General features: G+C 36.5%; 1 protein-coding gene across 3 annotated transcripts; it reads left to right on the top strand.

Moving 5' to 3' along the window:
* Positions 1–18,129: 18,129 nt before the first annotated feature.
* Positions 18,130–22,102, top strand: LOC130946696 (probable serine/threonine-protein kinase PBL7). 3 transcript variants are annotated; one of them, XR_009072339.1, is made up of 6 exons: positions 18,130–18,398; positions 18,860–19,125; positions 19,243–19,432; positions 19,515–19,906; positions 20,442–20,947; positions 21,716–22,102. XR_009072339.1 is itself a non-coding variant. In XM_057875534.1 (5 exons), the coding sequence occupies exons 1-5, from the start codon at positions 18,290–18,292 to the stop codon at positions 20,772–20,774; spliced, it is 1,290 nt and encodes a 429-aa protein (XP_057731517.1). In that variant the 5' UTR covers positions 18,130–18,289; the 3' UTR covers positions 20,775–21,434. The 3 variants fall into 3 exon arrangements, 2 of the variants coding, with proteins under 2 accessions (XP_057731517.1, XP_057731518.1); XM_057875534.1 differs by lacking the exon at positions 21,716–22,102 and having other exon boundaries at positions 20,442–21,434; XM_057875535.1 differs by lacking the exons at positions 18,130–18,398; positions 21,716–22,102 and adding an exon at positions 18,434–18,604 and having other exon boundaries at positions 20,442–21,442.
* Positions 22,103–22,511: the final 409 nt, after the last annotated feature.

Raw genomic sequence — 22,511 nt, 5'->3', positions numbered from 1 at the left:
AGTTGGTTCATCCACCCGAGGTCCAATCCGGAGACTTCAAGGACATCTTGCTTAGCCTCTTCTTTTGCAACAGAGGGTTTTTGGAGAGTTTCTTGGATCAGGCTTCTATTATTTCCCCTATTTTGGTACTTGCTAGCTTGGAAAGGGTGTCTGCTCTGCTGTTGAGATCCCGAGTTATGTGTTTGACTTCGATTTCTGTAAAACACCTGAGATACTCCAAGGTTTTGTCCAAGTACCTCTTCATATTGGGATCTTTAGCCTGATACTCTCCATTTATTTGTGAGGTCCCACCTGAGAGTCGCTGAACACGACTACTTTCGTTGTGCCGACTTCTTTGGCCAGTTTTAATCCTGCAATCAAGGCTTCATATTCTGCCTGATTGTTAGAAGCTGGGAATTCAAACTTGGGGGAGACTTCTATTTGTGTTCCCTCTTGGTTGACTAGTATTATGCCTACACCGCTTTTGATTTTATTTGAGGACTCATCTACATATAGTTCCCATGCCGTAGAAGCTTCCTCTTGATCTCTTGTGTATTCTGCCACGAAATCGGTGAGGAATTGGGCTTTGATTGCCATCCGAGTTTCATACTTAAGGTCGAACTCTAATAGCTCTACGGCCTATTGAACCATTTTACCCGCAATATTCATTTTCTGGAGAATTTGCTTCATGGCTGGTTTGTTCGAACTTTTATTGTGTGAGCTTGAAAGTAAGGCCGTAGTCTTCGAGAGGATACTATTAAGGCATATGCAAATTTCTCCAGTTTTTGATACCTTAATTCAGGGCCTTGTAAAACTTTACTGGTGAAGTATATGGGATGCTGCCCGACCTCGTTTTTCCGTATTAGAGCTGATGCTACAACTTTGTCTGTTACGGACAAATACAGGACGAGTTCTTCCCAACTGCAGGTCGGGTCAGAATGGGAAGTTGGGTTAAAAACATTTTAAACTCCCGGAATGCTTCTTTGCACTCAGGAGTTCATTCGAACTGGCATCCTTTTCTTAGTAGGGAGAAGAGTGGTAGGGATCTTAATGCTGATCCTGCCAAGAACCTGGAGAGGGCGACAAGTCAGCCATTCAGCTGCTAGACCTCCCTTAAGCAAGTCGGACTTTTCATTTCTAGGACTACTTTACATTTGTCGGGATTGGCTTCAATCCCCTTTTGTGTTAGCATAAATCCCAAAAACTTTCCGGCCTCAACCGCGAAGGTGCACTTTGCGGGATTCAATCTCATCTCATGCGTCCTTATGGTGGCGAAAGCTTGCGAGAGGTCAGCCAAGAGGTCGGTCTCCTCCTTGGTTTTTACTAGCATGTCGTCCACGCAGACTTCCATTAGATTCCCAAGGTGAGGAGCAAACACTTTGTTCATCAGCCTTTGATATGTGGTCCCAGTATTTTTCAGCCAAAAGGGCATGACCACATAGCAATAGTTTGTCTTAGGCGTGATGAATGATGTTTTTTTTTTTCTGATTCGGCTTGTACATCAGGATTTGGTTATATCCCGAGTATGCATCCATAAACGACAAGTATTGATACCCCAAGCTAGAGTCTACTAAGGAATCAATGTTTGGTAGGGGATATGGGTCTTTGGGACATGCCTTATTCAGACGGTGTAATCGACGCACATCCTTCACTTGCCATTTTGCTTTTTGACTAGTACCACGTTTGCTAGCCATGCCGGATACTTGACCTCTTTGATGAAACCGGCTTCTTGGAGGACTTGCACTTGTTCTTCCACCACTTGGGCTCTTTCAAGTCCGAGCTTCCGTCTTCTTTGCTGAACAGGTCGCGATCCGGGATACTGACGAATGGGTTTTTGACGGTATAGAATTTCACTATTGAAGTCTCGTTGCAAGTATAGTTTCTAAACCAATCAAAAATCCTTTCATACAAAAGATTGTTTGTCACAAGTAACAAACCCCTAATTTTATAAACCGAAGTATTCAAACCTCGGGTCGTTCTCCCTAGGAATTGTAATGAAGTGTCTTGTTATTGGTTGTGAGTTATATTTGGGGTTTTTAAGCTTTTGGACAAGAAATGTAAATGACAAAGAAAGTAAACTAACAACTAACAAAGCTCTTGGCAAGATATGAGAACTAGAAGTCCTATCCTAATTATCCTCCTCAATTGTGATGACAAATTATCCATTACTCCCACTTAGTTAACCTCTAACTATGGAGGAAAGTCAAGTGGATGAATCAATTTGATTCCTCAAGTCCTAATCAACTCCTAAAGGAAAGACTAGCTTTAGAGGCATTCAAATCAATTAGCAACTTCTAATTATCAATCAACAAGGGAATTAGATAACTCAAGAGTCACTAATTACTCTACCTAGGCCAAGAGGAACAAAATCTAACTAATAGCTATAAGAGACATTTCATCAAACACATGGAGTGCGATAGAAGTAATCATTATTAAATGCAAGAATTAAAGAGAGATCTAACTACAAAGACAAGAGATCAACAATGGAAAAGCAAAGAAGAACAATTATTATGAATTACCTCTTATTGAATTGAAAGAATGTAGAAGGAACAATACTAGATCTACAACAAAATGTAAGAACAACATAAAGGAAATTACAACAAAAGAGTAGAAGAAGAATGAATCTAACAACAAAGAATTGAAAGGTAGAAGTAGAAGAAAGCAAAGATTAAAACCTAGATCTAAGAACTAATCCTAATTCTAATCCTAATTCTAGAGAGAAGTGAGAACTTCTCTCTCTAGAAACTAACTTCTAGAACTAAACTAAACTAATGGTTAATAACATGTAAAGTATGAAAAGTATATTGATTCCCCTTCAATCCTTGGCTTAAATAGCATCAGAAATGAGTTGGATTGGGCCCACAAGGCTTCTAAAATTGCTGGCCACATGTTGCTTTAAGTGAACTAGGTGGCAGCAACGGCGCGTGCGCGTACTTTGCGCGTGCGCGCCACCATACGTGTAGCAACTATGGAAAATCTTATATCGTTTCGAAGCCCCGGATGTTAGCTTTCTAACCCAACTAGAACCGCATCATTTGGACCTCTGTAGCTCAAGTTATGGTCATTTAAGTGCGAAGAGGTCGGCTTGACAGCTTTCCGGTTCTTTCATTTCTTCATGAGTTCTCCAACTTTTCATGCTTCTTTCTTCATTCCCTTGATCCAATCTTTGCCTCCTAAACCTTAAATCACTTAAAAAACATATCAAGGCATCTAATGGAATCAAGGAGAATTAAATTTAGCTATTTTAAGACCTAAAAAGCATGTTTTCACTCTTAAACACAATTAAGGGAGAATATACAAAACCATGCTATTTCATTGAATAAATGTGGGTAAAAGGTGATAAAATCCCCTAAATTCAATACAAGATAAACCGTCAAATTGGGGTTTGTCAACCTCCCCACACTTAAACCAAGCATGTCCTCATGCTTAAGCCAAGAGAAAGCAAAGGGATCAACATTTATTCAATGAAAATTACTAAATGCAATCTACCTATATGCAACTATCTACATGAATGTAATTGCTTGGTCAAAATAAATTAATTCCCAAGAAGCATATATGCACAGGGGCTAAGGACTAGCAAGTCTAATCCACAATTGAATTGAGTTATTAAATATTTTTACAAACTTGCATGAAGAGATGATCATAGGTGAAAACATGTAATTGAGCATCGAACCCTCACCGGAAGTGTTTGCACTCTATTCGCTCAAGTGTTTAGGGTCGATTCTCCCAATTCTCCCCTAATCATGCTTTCCAAGATTTGTTCTTCTTCTAACAATCAACATATATTTCATGCATGCATACATCTATCATGAGGTCTTTTCTTTAGGTTGTAATGGGGCTAGGGTCAAGGTAGGATGCATATTTGGTTAAGTGAGTTTGAAATTTGAATCTTTGATAAGCTTAAACTTCCCACCTAACATATGACATCCTATACAATTAAATTCCAACCTAACTAACCATTTTTCACTCTTTCACATACTCATGTAGTCCTTTTTAATTTCACAACACCTATGCATTGATTTTATTGGACTATACTTTGATTTGGGGCATTTTGTCCCCTTTTTATTCCTTTCTTTTTTTTCTTCTTTTTTTCTTTCTTTTTTTTTCTATTTTTTTATATTGTTTTTTTTCTTTTTCTTTTCTTTTTCTTTTGTTTTTTTTCTCTCTTTTTTTTTCTTTCTATATACACAAGAACATCAATGCATAAGGTCTATACATTTAATCAATACATGAGCATGTACCCCAATTCCCAATAATTTCAATAACAATACAAAATTACCCTTTTATTCACCCAATGTCCCAAGGTTCCCACACTTGAATGATACTCACACACTCTAGCCTAAGCTAATCAAAGATCCAAATAAGGACATTTATTATTTTTCGCTTTAAGGCTTGTAATGTGCTAAAATAAGAACAAGTGGGTTAAGCGTAGGCTCAAATTGGCTAACAAAGGAATATAAAAGGGTTGGCTATTTGGATAAGTGAGCTAATGAAGTGATGGCCTCAATCATATAAATACATGTATACACAAAATAATGGACATAAAGAATCAAACAAATCAAAGATTACATTCATAGAAAGAGAATAATGCACACAAGAAGGAAAATAAGTGGTTATAGGATGTAACCACACCATTAGGCTCAAATCTCACTTGCTTGTGTTCTTAGCTCATAAATTCATGTTCCACAATATATATGATTCAAGCAAGTTCTATGAAAAGTTTTCCACTCAAATCAATTAAGGTGCCCTATAGATAGAAATCTTGAAAATTCATTATTTTGACTAAGCCTATTGTGTATATATATGCAATAAGAATCCTAAAAACCTAAAATGAAATGCAAAAGTGTTGGGATTAGAAGTTTGTCACCCAAAATCGTCGAATGGTCGGACGACCTCCCCACACTTAAAAGTTTGCACCGTCCTCGGTGCACTCAAAGATGAGTAAGGGGGACGGGTTGCTACAATTGATGAGCTCCTTCAAAAGGTTGTGCGGATGACTTGTTTGTTGCCCCATTTAAAGCTATTCATTTCTCCCTTCTTGGTGGCCAACCTAAAAGGGAAGGAAAGAAGAACAACAATTAGGCCTACAACAAAGATATCAAAACAAGTAGAACGTAGGCCGGGGCTAATGCCAAATAAGAGTAAGGTTCTCACGACATGTTAGCTACGCATGTAAGTGAGAAAACAATATAAGTAAATGGCATATTAACTCATACTTGATGCAAGAGTAAAATCGAAGCATGAAGAGCATATGGCACATCAAGTTCACATAAGAAGAAGTGGGTCATGAAAGACAATATGAGGTCATATCAATGCACAAAGACATAAGAGTCATACAAGATGAAGCATTGATTTAAAAGTTTCATCACCCAAGAATATCAAACAAGTCAAGAGGCACCAAAATAATGCAAGAATTTCTCAACAATTGAGTGTAAGGATCCAACACCATTATTGAAATGATACTTAGAAAAAAAACTGAAAACATGCTATAAAAACAAAATGAAAATGGAAAGAGTAGAAGTATGCGAATGCAGTGAACAAAAGAAAATGGAAGATGAGAAAAAAAAACTCTTTTTTTTTTTTTTTTTTTTTACCGACGCGTGCGCGTCATGCGTGCTTACGCGTCGATGTGCATATTGGTCGAAGGACGCGTACGCGCCAGGTGCGCGCACGCGTGCATCGAGTTAGGCCGGAGGCATAATGTCGGCCCAAGTCTGGCACAACTCTCGGGTAAAAGTACCAGGAGTGTGGATCGTGCAATCGACGCGCGCGCGCACAGTGTGCGTGCGCGTGCATTGCCAATTTAAGATCATGTGCGCGTACGCGCCAAGTGCGCGCACGCGTGCATAGACTTGTGCCTTAGGCCCAATGTTCGCACGGCGCAGGCCTAACTCTCGGGTTTTTGGCTGGGGTAGAATTTTTGCATCCACGCGTACGCGTACAGTGCGCGTGCGCGTGGGTGGTCGAAAAATGCTTGGGTGCGCGTACGCGTCAGGTGCGTGCACGCGTGGATGGTGTTCTGTTTTTCAAAAATATTTTTTCTAAGTTCTTACACCAATCCAAGCCTTTCAATCCTCCAAACAGCTACCAAAACGCCCTAGAACCTTATTCAACATACTATACTACTAACTAAACTTGATAAAACAATAAAAACAAGAAATTAAACTAATTCTACCAATATTTACAAAAGATAAAAATGGAAATGAGAATCTACCTATAATGGCAACTCAATTCACTTATTAACAAACTAAAAGAGTATGGAAAGAGTTTACCATGGTGGGGTGTCTCCCACCAAGCACTTTTATTTATTGTCCTTAAGTTGGACTTATGGGGAGCTCCTCATCAAGGTGGCTTGTGCTTGTATTCATCTTGGAACTCCCACCAATGCTTGGTTCTCCATTGTGCCCCAAGATTTCCTATGGGTTGAGCCAAGTGTTGATGAAGTTCTTCACAAGCTTGGGGCTCCCAAAGTTGATCCTCTTCTTGTGATCCGGGGTCCCACACTTTGTTTTCACACCCGTCTTGAGGTTGATCATCATTATTAGTCCAACCGGGTGGTGAGTAAGGTGAATTCTCTATGAAGTGCCCAACAATCCTTCTAGACCCATCTATTTGAGCACTATTCCTACCTTTGTATTTAACTTTTGAAGTATCAACCAAAATGAGCCTTGATTTGCAACGCCAACCACGAAACATCTTTCGCTTACGCTTCATTCCACAAAGCATCCTAAGTTGACCATCCGTTTCAAGCAAGCCATACTCAAGTGGGACAATAAAGCTAATAGAAATGAATTTTACCCACTCAAGTGAAGGAGTAGATGATAACCTAGAAAAAGATGCTTCCAACGATCTTGACAAAGCGTATTCCACTCCCATTCTTCTATTTCTAAGGATTTCCACCTCTTCACAAGATTTCTCTAATTCAATCCTTTGTTCATTAATACTATCTAAGCATTTTCCCTTAATCAAACTATAATTGGGAGGGTGAAAGAAGTTTACCTCCACAACATTTTCAAATGCACCGGGAGAAGGCTCTTCAAGTTCAAAGGATTCTCCACCACTAGGACTTGATACTTGCTCTTCATTGCCATGGGAATTCAATTCTTGCTCTATCCCATCCAAGTCTTCATATGGAATATGCCTTGGAAGGTGTGCACTTTCCTCCCTAGCATCAATTTCAATCATCTTGGAAGGGTTTTCTTCAACTTTATGTTCCCATGGAGGCTCCGCATCTCCTAAGTCTTCTACCACTTCTTCCTTGTCTTCAACAATTAAAGCTTCCTCCAATTGTTCCAATACAAGGCAACTTCCTTCATTTCCCACCGGAGTTTCCAATCTCTCCTTCATGCTATGTTCTTCATTCGATTCTCCACATGTAGCCATGGGAGTTCCTTGAGTGTTCAAGCATTGGGAGGCTAATTGATTTGTTACCGCATCCAAGGCGGTCATGAAATTTTGCACATCCCTTTTCATCTCTTCTTGCCCTTGAACAAGAACACCAAGGGTTTCATCCATTAGAGATTGGGGTGGTTGAAAAGGTTCATCATTTTGGGGGAAGGGTTCATAGTAGGAAGGTGGTTCTTCTTGGTAGAGTTGTGGTGGTTCAATATTTTCCATTCTTTCCACTTGTTGTACAACACACTCCATGGTTGCTTGAAATTGATCCAATGCTTCCTTGAGGTGATCCCTTGACTCTTGTTCCTCTTGGATAATATGATTAGGATCATGTGGCTCTTGGATCAATGGATATGAGTATTCTTCCATGGGAGGTTGTGGTGGAAAGTAGTATTCATCTTGTGGTTGAAAATTTTTGTATATTGGAGGTGGTTCATCTTGGTAATAATATGGAGGGGGTGGCTCTTGAAAATGTTGATGTTGGGGTGGTGGTAGCTCTATGTGTGGTTCATATGGCTCATATGGTTGTTGGAATGGTGGATATGGATTAGGGTCATATGAAGGTGGTTGGTGAAAAGAGGCTTGTGAGTATGGTTGAGAGTTATGTTGAGGATATGGTTCATAGGCATATGGTGGTGGTTCTTGAAAGTCACAAGGTGATTCACCATAGCCGTTGGATTGATATGCATCATAGAATGACTCTTCTTCATAGTGCATGGGTGGAGGTTGTTGCCATGAAGATTGATCATATGCATATGGCTCCTCCCACCTTTGAGTGTCCCATCCTTGATACACATTTTCATTATAGTCCTCATTTCCTACAACATTTTGATAACCAAACTCATAGCCAAGGTGAGAATTCATGATAGCAAGAGCAAATAAGAAACAAAAACTAATAAGAAATAATGAAACAAAATACTAAGACTAGCGAAAACTAACAAGCAATCAAAAAAATCAAGCTATTCACAATATTCACATATATACAATAACCAATAACACAACACCATTGCAATCCCCGGCAACGGCGCCATTTTGACGAATGGGTTTTTGACGGTATAGAATTTCACTATTGAAGTCTCGTTGCAAGTATAGTTTCTAAACCAATCAAAAATCCTTTCATACAAAAGATTGTTTGTCACAAGTAACAAACCCCTAATTTTATAAACCGAAGTATTCAAACCTCGGGTCGTTCTCCCTAGAAATTGTAATGAAGTGTCTTGTTATTGGTTGTGAGTTATATTTGGGGTTTTTAAGCTTTTGGACAAGAAATGTAAATGACAAAGAAAGTAAACTAACAACTAACAAAGCTCTTGGCAAGATATGAGAACTAGAAGTCCTATCCTAATTATTCTCCTCAATTGTGATGACAAATTGTCCATTACTCCCACTTAGTTAACCTCTAACTATGGAGGAAAGTCAAGTGGATGAATCAATTTGATTCCTCAAGTCCTAATCAACTCCTAAAGGAAAGACTAGCTTTAGAGGCATTCAAATCAATTAGCAACTTCTAATTATCAATCAACAAGGGAATTAGATAACTCAAGAGTCACTAATTACTCTACCTAGGCCAAGAGGAACAAAATCTAACTAATAGCTATAAGAGACATTTCATCAAACACATGGAGTGCGATAGAAGTAATCATTATTAAATGCAAGAATTAAAGAGAGATCTAACTACAAAGACAAGAGATCAACAATGAAAAAGCAAAGAAGAACAATTATTATGAATTACCTCTTATTGAATTGAAAGAATGTAGAAGGAACAATACTAGATCTACAACAAAATGTAAGAACAACATAAAGGAAATTACAACAAAAGAGTAGAAGAAGAATGAATCTAACAACAAAGAATTGAAAGGTAGAAGTAGAAGAAAGCAAAGATTAAAACCTAGATCTAAGAACTAATCCTAATTCTAATCCTAATTCTAGAGAGAAGTGAGAGCTTCTCTCTCTAGAAACTAACTTCTAGAACTAAACTAAACTAATGGTTAATAACATGTAAAGTATGAAAAGTATATTGATTCCCCTTCAATCCTTGGCTTAAATAGCATCAGAAATGAGTTGGATTGGGCCCACAAGGCTTCTAAAATCGCTGGCCACATGTTGCTTTAAGTGAACTAGGTGGCAGCAACGGCGCGTGCGCGTACTTTGCGCGTGCGCGCCACCATACGTGTAGCAACTATGGCAAATCTTATATCGTTTCGAAGCCCCGGATATTAGCTTTCTAACCCAACTGGAACTGCATCATTTGGACCTCTGTAGCTCAAGTTATGGTCATTTAAGTGCGAAGAGGTCGGCTTGACAGCTTTCCGGTTTTTTCATTTCTTCATGAGTTCTCCAACTTTTCATGCTTCTTTCTTCATTCCCTTGATCCAATCTTTGCCTCCTAAACCTTAAATCACTTAAAAAATATATCAAGGCATCTAATGGAATCAAGGAGAATTAAATTTAGCTATTTTAAGACCTAAAAAGCATGTTTTCACTCTTAAACACAATTAAGGGAGAATATACAAAACCATGCTATTTCATTGAATAAATGTGGGTAAAAGGTGATAAAATCCCCTAAATTCAATACAAGATAAACCGTCAAATTGGAGTTTGTCAGATACACCGACAATTTATGTGACATGAGCTCGGGATCTGTCCCGGGCATGTCAAAGGCTTTCCAGGCGAAGAGGTCGGAATTCTCTTGTACGAGCCTTATAAGCTTCTACTTCAATCCTTCGTTCAGGTTAGCTCCTATGTTAGTATTTTTTCCATCCTCTTTCCCGACCTGCACCTCTTCAGTCTTTTCCTTGGGTTGTAGTCGCAATTCTTCCTTAGGTCGGACTCCTCCTAGCTCGATGGTGTGCACCTCCTTGCCCTTTCCCCTTAGGTTTAGGCTTTTATTGTAGTATTTTCTTACTAACTTCTGGTCTCCCCTAATGGTTGCTATTCCCTCTGGTGTTGGGAATTTTATGCAAAGGTGGGGGTGGACACCACTGCTCCGAACCAATTTAGGGTAGTTCTGCCTATTAGGACATTGTAGGCTGAACCCACATCGACGACTATGAAGTCGATACTCAGAGTTTTGGATTTTGCCTCTTTTTAAAAAAGTTGTATGTAGGGGTATGAAGCCTAGTGATTTTATTGGTGTATCCCCCAACCCATATAGGGTGTCAGAGTGAGCTCTTAACTCCTTTTCATCCAATCCCGACTTATTGAACGCCTGTTTGAATAAAATGTCGGCTGAGCTTCCCTGATCTACCAGGGTTCTGTGAAGGTGGACATTGGCAAGGATTATTGTTATCATGACTGGATCATCATGTCTAAGGATGATGCCTTGCACATCTTCTTTAGTAAAGGAGATGGTTGGGAGGTCGGGAGCTTTGCTCCCGACCTGGTAGACTTCTTTCAAGTGTCTCTTGCGATATGACTTTGTGAGGCTGCCTCCCCCAAATCATCCCGAGATCATGTGTATATGTCTTTCCGGGGTCTATGGCGGTGGATCTCTTCGGTCCACGTCATCTCGCTTTCTTTTGCCATGATGGTCCGACCTTTTCATGAGATATCTATCCAGCCAACCTTCCCTAGCAAGCTTTTCTATCACTTTTTTAAGATCATAACAATCATTTGTTGAGTGACCATATAGCTTATGGTACTTACAGTAGTCGCCACGACTCCCTCCCTTTTTATTTTTGGTGGGCCTAGGGGAGGTAGTCTTTCAATATGACAAATTTTCCCGTAGACATCAACTAGGAAAACTCGTAGAGGAGTATAGGAGTGATATCTCCTAGGCCTCTCAAGGCCGACCTCCTCTTTTTTCCTGGGATCTCTTTCTTTCTCTTTTGATGAGTGAGAGTGTCCAGGTCGCCAATTTGGTTCTCAAAGTCTGACATTTTCCTCCATACTGATGTACTTCTCAGCTCTCTCCTGTACATCACTTAGGAAGGTCGGGTGTCTTTTCAAGATGGACTGGGAGAAGGGACCTTCTCGAAGTCTATTTACCAGGCTCATAATCACTGTCGTGGGCAGGTCTTGAATCTCCAAGCACGCTTTATTGAACCTCTCCATGTAGTCCCTCAAAGGTTCTCCGACCTCTTGTTTTACTCCCAGGAGGCTCGGTGCGTGCTTTACTTTGTCCTTCTGGATGGAGAATCGCATCAGGAACTTTCGCGAGAGGTCGACGAAGCTGGTGACCGACCTCGGGAGAAGACTATCGAACCACTTCATTGCTGCTTTCGTCAAGGTTGTCGGAAAAGCCTTGTAGCGAGTGGCATAAAAGGCGTCGGCCATATACATCCGACTTTTAAAGTTGCTTAAATGATGCTTTGGATCAGTGGTTCCATCGTAGAGGTCCATATCAGGGCTTTTAAAGTTTTTTGAAACTTTTGCCCTCATTATGTCCTCACTGAACGGGCCTTCTCCTCCCAAGGGAGAATCTTCTCGGTCGCTGCGGGAGCTTCGACTTTTAAGAGCAGATTCCAGTCTTAAGAGCTTTTCTTCTAACTCTTTTCGTCACTCAATCTCGTTCCTCAAGTTTCTCTCTGCATCTCGTTGTCGTTCTGACTCTTGTTCCAACTGTTCCAGGCGCCCTTGGTGGCCGTGGAGCAATCCCATAAAATCAGCTGTGTGAGGTTGTCCCTCCTTTCCTGATTCGTGCCCTTCAGAGGAATTTGCCTTCGGGTCTCTCAACCCAGAAGTGCCTTCCCTGTGCTGGTTGGTCACCCCTTGGTGGGTGACGATATCCCTGTCGTTATTTTCAATGTCTTGATTTTCTTGTTCAGAATCGGACGCTGTGTGGCTGTCTTCGTGCGATTCGTCAGCCATTACTGGTTGATCTCTCGGGTCCCCGACAACAGCGCCAATGTTACGATGGGTAACCGGAGATTAACGGGATGGACTTGTTAGGTTGGCCCAGTCGCCTGAAGGAGGAGGTCTCCGACTGGGTTAGTATTAGGGAACCGCCATCCGACTTGTGGGTGTGAAGGAATGGGGGGTGGTACCTGCAAAGATACTCCGATGCCTAAGTCAGTAAGGGGCTAAGCAGGTTTTGAGAGTATTGGAACTTAGAGATACCTGAGGGGTGTCAGTGTATTTATAGTGGTGAACCAATAACCACTGTTGGAGTAGTTCCATCTTTTAAGGAGAATAACCGTCCCTTTATCTTAGGGAAGTGGAGATATGACTCCTGGAAGTGGGTTGAGAGATTTTAGGGGCAGTTATTTATTTGAATAAGGGTTATCTGCCAGCTAATCTTCGATCCCGACTTCCTTGAAGTGGAGTGTGTGTCGAACCCGACCTCTTTTGAGGAGGTCGGTAAGTAGCGAAAGCCAATCTTTAGATTGGGCCTTTTTGGGCTCATTTGGACCTGGGTCTTAATTTTGGGCAAGGGTATGAACAATTATCATCATCATAATCATCATCTTTATCGTTATTGTCTTCTTCTAATATGTATAATCGTTATCGTTATCTTAAAATTCGAATTTATATAATGGACAATTTTCGGTTCATTTAGTAGTATACAATGGTTTTGTTTTGAGTTAATTTTCGGTTCATTCGAGACGCAAGTGTTTCTGAATTTGAATTTATATAATGGACAATTTTCACTTCATATGATATTATACAATGGTTTTGTTTTGATAACATTTTCGATTTATTCGAGACGTTGATGTTTCTGAATTTGAATTTATATAATGAACCATTTTCGGTTCATTTGGTATTATACAATGGTTTTGTTTTGATAATATTTTCGGTTCATTTGATCACCATAAAGGATCAGAATCAATAAAAATGTTAGTAAAATGTTGGTGTTGTTGGTGAGGACGATAATGATAATAGAAGAGGAAGAAAAAAAGAAAGGAGGAGATCAAAGAAATTTAACTAAAAAAGAAACAGAAAGAGGAGATGAATGTAGTGGTATAGTGGTGGTGACCATGACAATAATAAAAAAAAAATAAAAAAAAATAAAAAATAGGAGAAGAACAAAAAAAAGAAGACAATAAATTTCGCAGCGTGAACTAAATGACTCGAATGAATTTGAATGTAAAATTGAGAAACTTCACTAATTTGTATAGCATGTTTTGGTTCATAGTAAATTAATTATTAATATATACGTGAACTTTATACGAGTATACAAAAATGTTAGGTCTATGATGACATGGGAGTTCAATGAAGTTATGGTTATTATTTGAGTGGGTTCATTAGACTAGTATTAGTAGTATATCAGTGCCTCTGGCTGCTTGTGTTTTGGATTATCGGACAATTAAACCACGTAACGTAAACGTGCCTTCTAGAAGAAGCTCCCAGGTGTCTTGATTATACTAGACATACAAGGCTTTTACTTGGTGGAATTAAAAATGTAATTGAAACTTTAAGGCGATGAAGGGATCTAGATAAATGGTAGGCAGTTATGGCTGTGAATTATTAAAGTGTGAACTTAAATGGATCCGTGAAGGTGTTACTCTTTCACGTCTCCTTCATTGCATGCGTGCATGCCTAGCAGTAGATAGAGTAGAGTTATTACCGTCATGTTGTTGTCCCTCTTTATGACGTGGTCACTACTACTACTGTACATGTGGAATCACTTGTTCAAAGTTCAAACCTCCCTTATATTTATGTACTTTACTATACTATTTTGTGTTTATCCCTCAAAAAATTATTTATTTCTACATAAAAATAGTGCATACCAGATACTATGGAATATTTTTGTCCATGATTATGCTTTCAAACCGTTAGGTAATTAATGGTGTCTAGTCATAAATATTTTTAAATTATATTTTATATTAAGTAATTATGATTAATTAGTGATTATTCATATTTTATTTTTTTTAAAATATAAAATTATTAATTATTAATTACAATGATTAGTTAAGAATTAAGAGTTATTTACTTATATTTTTTTTATGCTCTATGTTTCCATACTTTAATTAGGAATTTAGGCTACTAATAATAGTGACAACAACCATGACAGTTAGTATTTTTTATTCTTTGATATATACACAATCCTAAGTTCCTAACACACTAACAAAAAGCCATGTCGTATCCACTAATATAAGTGGTTGCATGCCAACAAATTGCGATGGAACAACGTAGGAAACATCAATCGAAACACTATAATTATTTTTAATTGGTTGTTGAATATTGTTCTCCTACAGATTAATTATTAGCTGGGATTGTGTTTCGGCCGTGAACATGCTGCGAACTCCTGGTTGCAACAATAATAATAAATAATAATTAATGATCTAGACACCGCAATTGAAACTAATTATTGGCGCTGCTGGTTGGAAGCAAGTAATCAACATCCATCAACACTAAAAATATTTGATAATAAAAAATAATTAAAATTTATTTTATTTAATATTTATTAATTATTATAATAATTAATAAATATTAAATAAAATAAATTATTTTTTTATTTTTCTAATATTATCGTATTTATACATTTTCTTTAGTTAGATCTACCTTAAGAAATAAAATAACACAAGATATATAATTAATTTCTGGTTACTTAAGATATCTTTCAGTTTAATAGGTAGTTAAAGATTAATTTATAACAGATTTAAGTTTTATTTAAAGATTTATTATTAACTAATAAATTATTATATATACACAAAATAAAATTTAAATTCTTAAACACTTATTTAAGCATACTAGTGAAATGAACTAACCCAAATTGGACAGAGCTACTTGTAGTTGTTGTATGGGCACCAATTAGCTAGCTAGCTTGGTTGAAAGCAAGCAAGAAGCTAAGCTTGCATGGTGGGGGACCTACTTTAAAGACAATGCGGCGAGCGCATCCATATTACTTGATTTCATGTACCAACCTTCCTCGCTACTCATCATCCTAATTTTAGTTCCTTACAGCTTAGTGGCAGATGTCATACATTAATTAATTAATTAATTAATAATACATTCTCCTACCTGCCACCATCTGTATGCTTGTTTCCGCGTAATTGTTCCACTTTCTCCTTCCAAAGATACATGCATGTCACTTTTGGAGGCAAAATTCACATATATTAAAAATCATTAAAAACTTTAAAAATATTTTAAGTGTTTGAATAATAGATTTATCTTATATTTTCTTGTCTTAAATTAAATATTTGATGCATATATTAGATGTATGATAAATATATAAGTGGAATGAAACTGTCAAAAAAAATTTTAATTTGAACTAATCAAAAGGACTTATTATTTATTAGATGAAGAAAAAGTAAAAAGTAATTTTTTTTTTGCAAAAGAAGCTCTGTTGAAACTCCGCTTGATGTAATAAAGATTTTGAGAATATTTAGTGAAAAAAATTAATTAAAAATAGTTAAAATTTGTCTTATTTAATATTCATTAATTTTAACAATAATTAATGAATAATAAATATATAAGACAATTTTGACGTTTTTTATTTCTAATATTACCGTAAAGATTTTATCGTTTTTTATAGAGTACAAACTTCTTATTTCATATTTAATTATAATTATTTATTTATTCACTTTTTTTTTAAGTATTTTGTAGTGACCAATTGATGATGAGAAGGAAGATATACTTTTTCTCTATGTTCTAAGAACTTTTCTTAAGGTAAATATATTAGGAAAACAGAAGGAGAAAAAAAATGAAGAGCGTGAATTGTTGGAATCTATGAATAATGCGAGTAGGAGGATCGGAGCTCCAACATGAACATAAATATAATTTAGTGTAAAGTTGAATAGTATATGATGGGTCGTATCCAATATGACATAATAGTTCCACTTTGGGACCCTATAGAATTAGGTCATCAAATACTCCACACCGTTCATGGTGGTGCACATGCACATATTATTATTCTTTTTACCTACTAACCCTCCTTCTCAAAATTCCTTCTCAATACTGTATGGCTCTACCTTTCAAATGATAGTGGAGAATCTGCTCATTCAACAAGAAAATGAGCAATGTTGCTCCCATCCAACAAATTAACTAGTAAGCAATAAAAAAATAAAAAAAGTAAGCAGCAAGCACTAGTGTCAGTATATATATCATTTAACTTAAAATTAAAACAATATTATTTTCTTAAAATAATAATGAATAAATAAACCAACTAGGTTGAAGAGTAGGTGCAGATAAAATCATAAAACTATCCATACTCATTACTCAGGAATATTTCTTCTTATATATAGTGGATAGGCATGTGCCATGTCAATGACGTGTTTATAATCTTTACATTAACGTCCAAATATTCAATTGATGTGTCTTTTTCGAAAAGAAAACTTTTATGCTCTCTTCAAAGCGATGACATCATTTACCTTTTTTTTTCCCTTTGGATTTGTTTGCTAAACTTAACATGTAATATCAATCAATCTAATCTTATTAAGACATATACTTTAAGTTTTAGTTTAGTGACATGCACGTATATCAATATGTATGAGTATGGTTGTAATTAACTAATTATCACCTTAAATGCCTTCTATCATTAAATCATATTCTGATATCAAACAAGATGGTCGCCACATTATTCATCCAACCACCAACTATATTCCTAATATATCTTTTTTCTGTAGAAAAAAATAAACACCACTACATTATATTATTAAATTCTTTACCTTATATTAGTGTGTTGTAATAAATAGACACTAACATATATAGTAATAATATATCATTTTAATGATTAAATTTGTATATTAATGAATATAAGATTGGTCTAAATGATAGACACTTACTTTTTTTTTTATGAACCAGATCTCTTTTCATCTCCAGCCATTATATATAATAGAACAAAAATAATGTGATATTATATTATATTATATTATTGTAGGTTTCTGTTAATATACAATTATGGGTATTACTATCTGAATAATTATCTGCAAAAAAAAAAAAAGAAAAGGAACCTGTATATAATAACTTTTGAATAGTAACACTACAATAAAATAGAGCATTTGTAATAAAAATTTTGTTTCAAATTTTAAACAGGAGCAGTAATATATATATCCAGCATAGTAGTAACCCTAGCTGGGATCAAATTAAAGCTATCTTGAAAATGAAATTATTAGCCGTAACGTGTAGATAACCATTAGTTGGAATGCACAGTGATAAAAGAACAAAACCATAAGTGCAATACGCGTAGGTTTGCTCTTCACACTTCATAGTTCATACCTCATAACTCAGGTGGATTATTTTTCCTTTCACAAGTTGACCAGATTATTCTTTGTCTAACAAATTTCAGTATGTTGTAATAATATTTTTATATAAAATACACATCGAAATAAATAGAACAATACATACTGACTGAATTCTGGGATATATATAATATTTTTATTTTTTATACAAATATATAATTGTTCACTATATTGTATACAATATACTGTTAAAGGAAGCTTTGCTTTCCAGCACCTAAAAAGAAACAAAAAAAATGTTTGACTATCACAATTCACATTCATTGTTGCCAATTTTATTTCGTTACATTATATATTATAATATCATGGCTTTTAAATAAAAGCAAATTACAGTTCTTTTGCATATTTCTAAATTATAAAAATTATTAAATAATAATTTTATAAAATTTAATTATTAATTTTATATAAAAATAACGACATACAAGATTCATAGTAAAAGATTAGTTTAATTCATTCACATTGAGGTGTAAAAGATATGAAATCCCATGATGAAAAGGACCTCTCTCCTTCCACGTGGCTTCCTCTAATTGGCTCCACACAACATATCTTTTGCAATTCACGTACACCGCGTATAAACCCAGAAATATATATTGAAATTAAACCCCAGCTAAAAAAAACACCATATCTCTCTCTCTCTCTCTCTCTCTCTTTCTCTCTCTTTCTCTCTCTCTTACACACACAGCCTGTGACACTTTTTCCGGAGTCATCTAAACTCTCGATTCTGTTTGTGTTTGTGCTTGTGTTTGGGGTCTCTTGCGACTCACAGAAAAAGGGAACCAAAAAAAAAAAAAAAAAGAATGGGTTGCTTGCGTTGCATAGGAAAACCACGAAAAAGATTAGTCAGCAATGTATATAGCAATAATAGCCCCAAACACAGCAACAATAATAAAAATAATGCCTTTGAGGGTAAATATTTTTACTATTTCATTGTTTCTAATCAAATCACATGCATTTTGCTAAAATAAAATATACTTTCAGGTTTCATATGATCCTGTTCAATCTCACCTCCCATTTGTGTCCTAATTCATAAAGTCATGTTTTTGTTCCTCTCTCAGACATGTTTCCAGGAAAATTTTTCCAATTTTGTGGCAGTGGCATATCCGAAGAAGATGGTACTTGTGAATTTGATTGTGTTGTCTTTGTTTGTGTCTGGAAATTGTGTAGGATGGTGAATTTTGAACATGGATGCGTTAGATATTTCTAAAGGCTTAAACTTTTTTCATATTCCTTCTCTTTTTGTCTGTTTCTTCTTTTGTTTGCATGGATGGAAATGGAATGGTCCAATCTATAATCCGAATAGGGGCTTTGTCCTTTTGTGCTTTTTTGTGTCCCTTATTATGTTTTGCTTTGGTTTGATTGTTGTGCAGAGAGGAATAAGGGCAGAGTTGGTTTGAATGTGAAAGCGAATGTTAAAAGAGAAGGCAATTCCAATGATGATGAAAATCAACTTTCTTTGGACGTGAAGAAGTTGAATTTGAGAGATAACAATGGAAACCCCAGCAACGTCAACAAAGCGATGACCTTTACTTTTGATGAGCTTGCAGCTGCAACAGGGAATTTCAGGCCTGATTGTTTTCTTGGTGAAGGAGGTTTTGGCAAGGTTTACAAGGGCCACTTGGAGAGCATAAACCAGGTTTGTCAAGAAACAAAAACGTACCTCAAATAAATTAAAAAGAAATTAATGTTGCTGCATCATTCTAATTCAGTATTATCATGTCTCGAGGTTGAGGTTTGTTTGTTATTGATGTAGGTTGTAGCTATAAAGCAACTTGACCCTCATGGCCTTCAAGGAATTAGGGAATTTGTTATAGAAGTTTTGACTTTGAGTTTGGTAGATCATCCTAATCTTGTCAAGTCGATTGGGTTTTGCGCCGAGGGAGATCAGAGGCTATTGGTTTATGAGTACATGCCATTGGGATCTTTGGAGCACCATTTACATGGTACATACTCACATCCTAATTCATTTGGAGTAGAATAATGTGATGCTTGTCTTAATTTTTTTTGTGTTGCTTGCTCCCTTAGATCTTCCACCGGGAAAAAGACCGATAAGTTGGAATACAAGGATGAAAATCGCGGCCGGTGCAGCGAAGGGGTTGGAGTATTTGCATGATAAAATGAAGCCTCCTGTCATTTACCGTGATCTGAAATGCTCTAACATTTTGCTAGATGAGAAATATCATGCCAAATTGTCTGATTTCGGCTTAGCGAAAGTAGGCCCAAGTGGTGATAAGTCTCATGTTTCGACGAGGGTTATGGGCACATATGGTTATTGTGCTCCAGATTATGCAATGACGGGTCAGTTGACATTCAAGTCTGATATTTACAGCTTTGGTGTTGTTCTTTTGGAGCTCATCACAGGAAGGAAAGTCATCGACCATAGAAGACCTGAAAAGGAAGAAAATCTAGTTGCATGGGTATGTCAATGCTCTTTTACCTATTAACCTTACTATTTTAAGCTGCATCTGTTTGTTGATTTTATATCCCATCTTTTATAGTGATTGTCCTTGTTAAAAATTTGTCTAGCTGAGTTTCATGCCAAAATTCCCTTCAACAAACACAAAGGAAACTCCAATTAGAAACTAATGAAAAATCTTATATCTCATTAATGCTCAAAATTGTAATGTTGTTTCACAAAGTTGCTTCAGATGTTATGCTCATAGTCTTGATTAACTCAAGCTTTCAGTCTCATTATGCCTGTTTAATATTGAGTGGTAAGTGTTCTGGTACAGAATCCTGCAAGGACTAAATAGCACATTTTCTTTTGAGCTCCTTTGTCAGCATTGATCTTTATGTGTTGTTTCAATCAGTGAATTGATGATAATGAAGAGAAAAAATTCTACTTTGAAAAGTTGCTGGTTTATTGCCAAATTAATGAGTTAACTAAGTTGTCAAAAAACATTTTTTTCCATCCTAAAACATTACCTTACAAGCCATATATTTGTTCTGCAGGCAAGGCCTTTATTCAAAGACCGGAAAAGATTCGCAGAGATGGTTGATCCATTGCTTGAAGGTAAATATCCAGTGAGAGGCCTGTACCAAGCTCTTGCCATTGCCGCGATGTGTCTACAAGAGCAGCCTAATATGCGGCCTAACACGGCCGATGTGGTTACAGCTCTAGACTTCCTTGCTTCGCAGAAATACGATCCTCACACTTATCCAGTCTCAAAAAGTCCATCTCCAAATCAGAAAATGGATGACCAATGGTGTGTCGCAAGCACCGGTTCTGAGACAGAAAGGAGTGATGACCCCGAATGTTCTGTTAGAAATGGTTCTGAGATATGAAGTTCTGGAGGTTAGCAAAATGGAGCTCATTTTTCTGAACACAAAACCATGCTGTGACGTGCCTGGTTATCAATTTTGTTTTATAGGAAAGATAACGGGTGGTGCATCTTCAAAACTCTCAAGCCTTTGTTTCTTCCTTTTAGTCCCTCCTCCTTCACCATCTCGGTGTAAATGTGAGCTCTGTTTCTCTTAATGCAAATGCAAATGGTTGCTTTATCCTCTGCAACAATAAGTGACTTTATGATCTTCATCTTTGTTAAACATCTGCTACCACCTTCAGACTCCAGTGCATGTGTTTGCAGTTTGAACAGAATGTTTTCTGTGTTCTTCCAAACTCAAATTTCCATGCCGATGTTCTGCTCCAGAGTGCCAAGATGGAAACTAAATTCACTATTCAAGTGGAAAACTGAATATGAATAATTGAATATGTTATATGAATAATGAGTTCCCATCTTTTTATAGTGCATATTTATTTTCCAATCTATAAATTAATATATTATGTTAAAGATCAATGTATATAATATGATCACCAAAACAAAGGAAAGTTTATTTCAGTTATTGCATACGAGTTGGTTTCTTTTGTTAGAAAAATAATAATCCTTGAATTTATGACTCTGTCTGTACAACGTGATTTTACCATAAATAATTTGACAAAATAACGTTTATTTTAGGAGTGTGAAAAGTCTTCAAACATTAGTTACATTTCCATAACTATGTGAAATAAAATTCAAAGGAGAAACTTGAATAGCAAAGTAACTTTTTGATCCCTTTATAACACAGCTCTCACTCGTTACAATTTACAACCAAAACAAAAGGCTTGTTTTTCTCTTTGCTCTTCATTCTTATTCTTTTTGTCTTTTTGAGATTCCACCTTCTTCAACCACCATTTGTTCACTTTTCCTGTTCAATTCTTCTGTTTTTTGCTTCAATGACCGATGCAGATGCCAAACGAATAACCACCACCGTCAGAAATACACAGATGTTGCCACCGAGAAGGAGCCGAGTCAAGATTAGAATATTCAAGAGCATAGTTGCGGCGCTGCTCTGGCCGCCACAAAGAGCGAAAAGACGGTGGAGAACGCAGCTACTATTACTACGATTTTTCTGCTCCTGATCGTCCTCTTAGCTCTATACTCACAACCCCGCTAGTTCTGAGTGGCTACCCTTCCGACAAGTAATACCGGAAATTGACGACAACCAAGATGACTGATGATTTTCCAGATGCTCTGTTCTTGTTTTTTTTTCTTTCTTTTTGGTATAAAATAGTGCTGTTTGTATATTATTACTTTTTTCTGTTTTAATTAATTAACGTATATATGTATATACATCTATGATTGTGACTTGTAACTGTTGATTATGTATATAAAATTTTATAATTGATTTTGTTTGTACACTTATTACTCTTTCTTTGTGATTAAAATGTGTTGTTATCACCTTTTTTAGTTACATTGCTCTGAATTTCGACAACGACAATGTTAGAAATTTTATAATGATTGATTGTTCTTTCGAGACTTAGACCCTATGGACTATGTGAAATAAAATTCAAAATACGACGAATATGGTTGGAAGTGAGTCAAGCTGAGTTAAGTTTAAGTTTAAGTCCAACTCATAAAAATTGAATTTGATTCACAGCTTGACTCATTAATAATTGAGTATATTTTTGTAAAGTTTAAGCTCATGTTTAAGCTCATCTAGTGAGCTCAAATATCATGAACATAATTTATAATTTTATATAAA

This window comes from Arachis stenosperma, chromosome 8 (genome assembly GCF_014773155.1).
Source record: "Arachis stenosperma cultivar V10309 chromosome 8, arast.V10309.gnm1.PFL2, whole genome shotgun sequence".
NCBI classification, from domain to species: domain Eukaryota; kingdom Viridiplantae; phylum Streptophyta; class Magnoliopsida; order Fabales; family Fabaceae; genus Arachis; species Arachis stenosperma.
The sequence above is the reverse complement of the archived record's forward strand: the minus strand, read 5'-3'. Positions and strand labels throughout refer to the sequence as shown.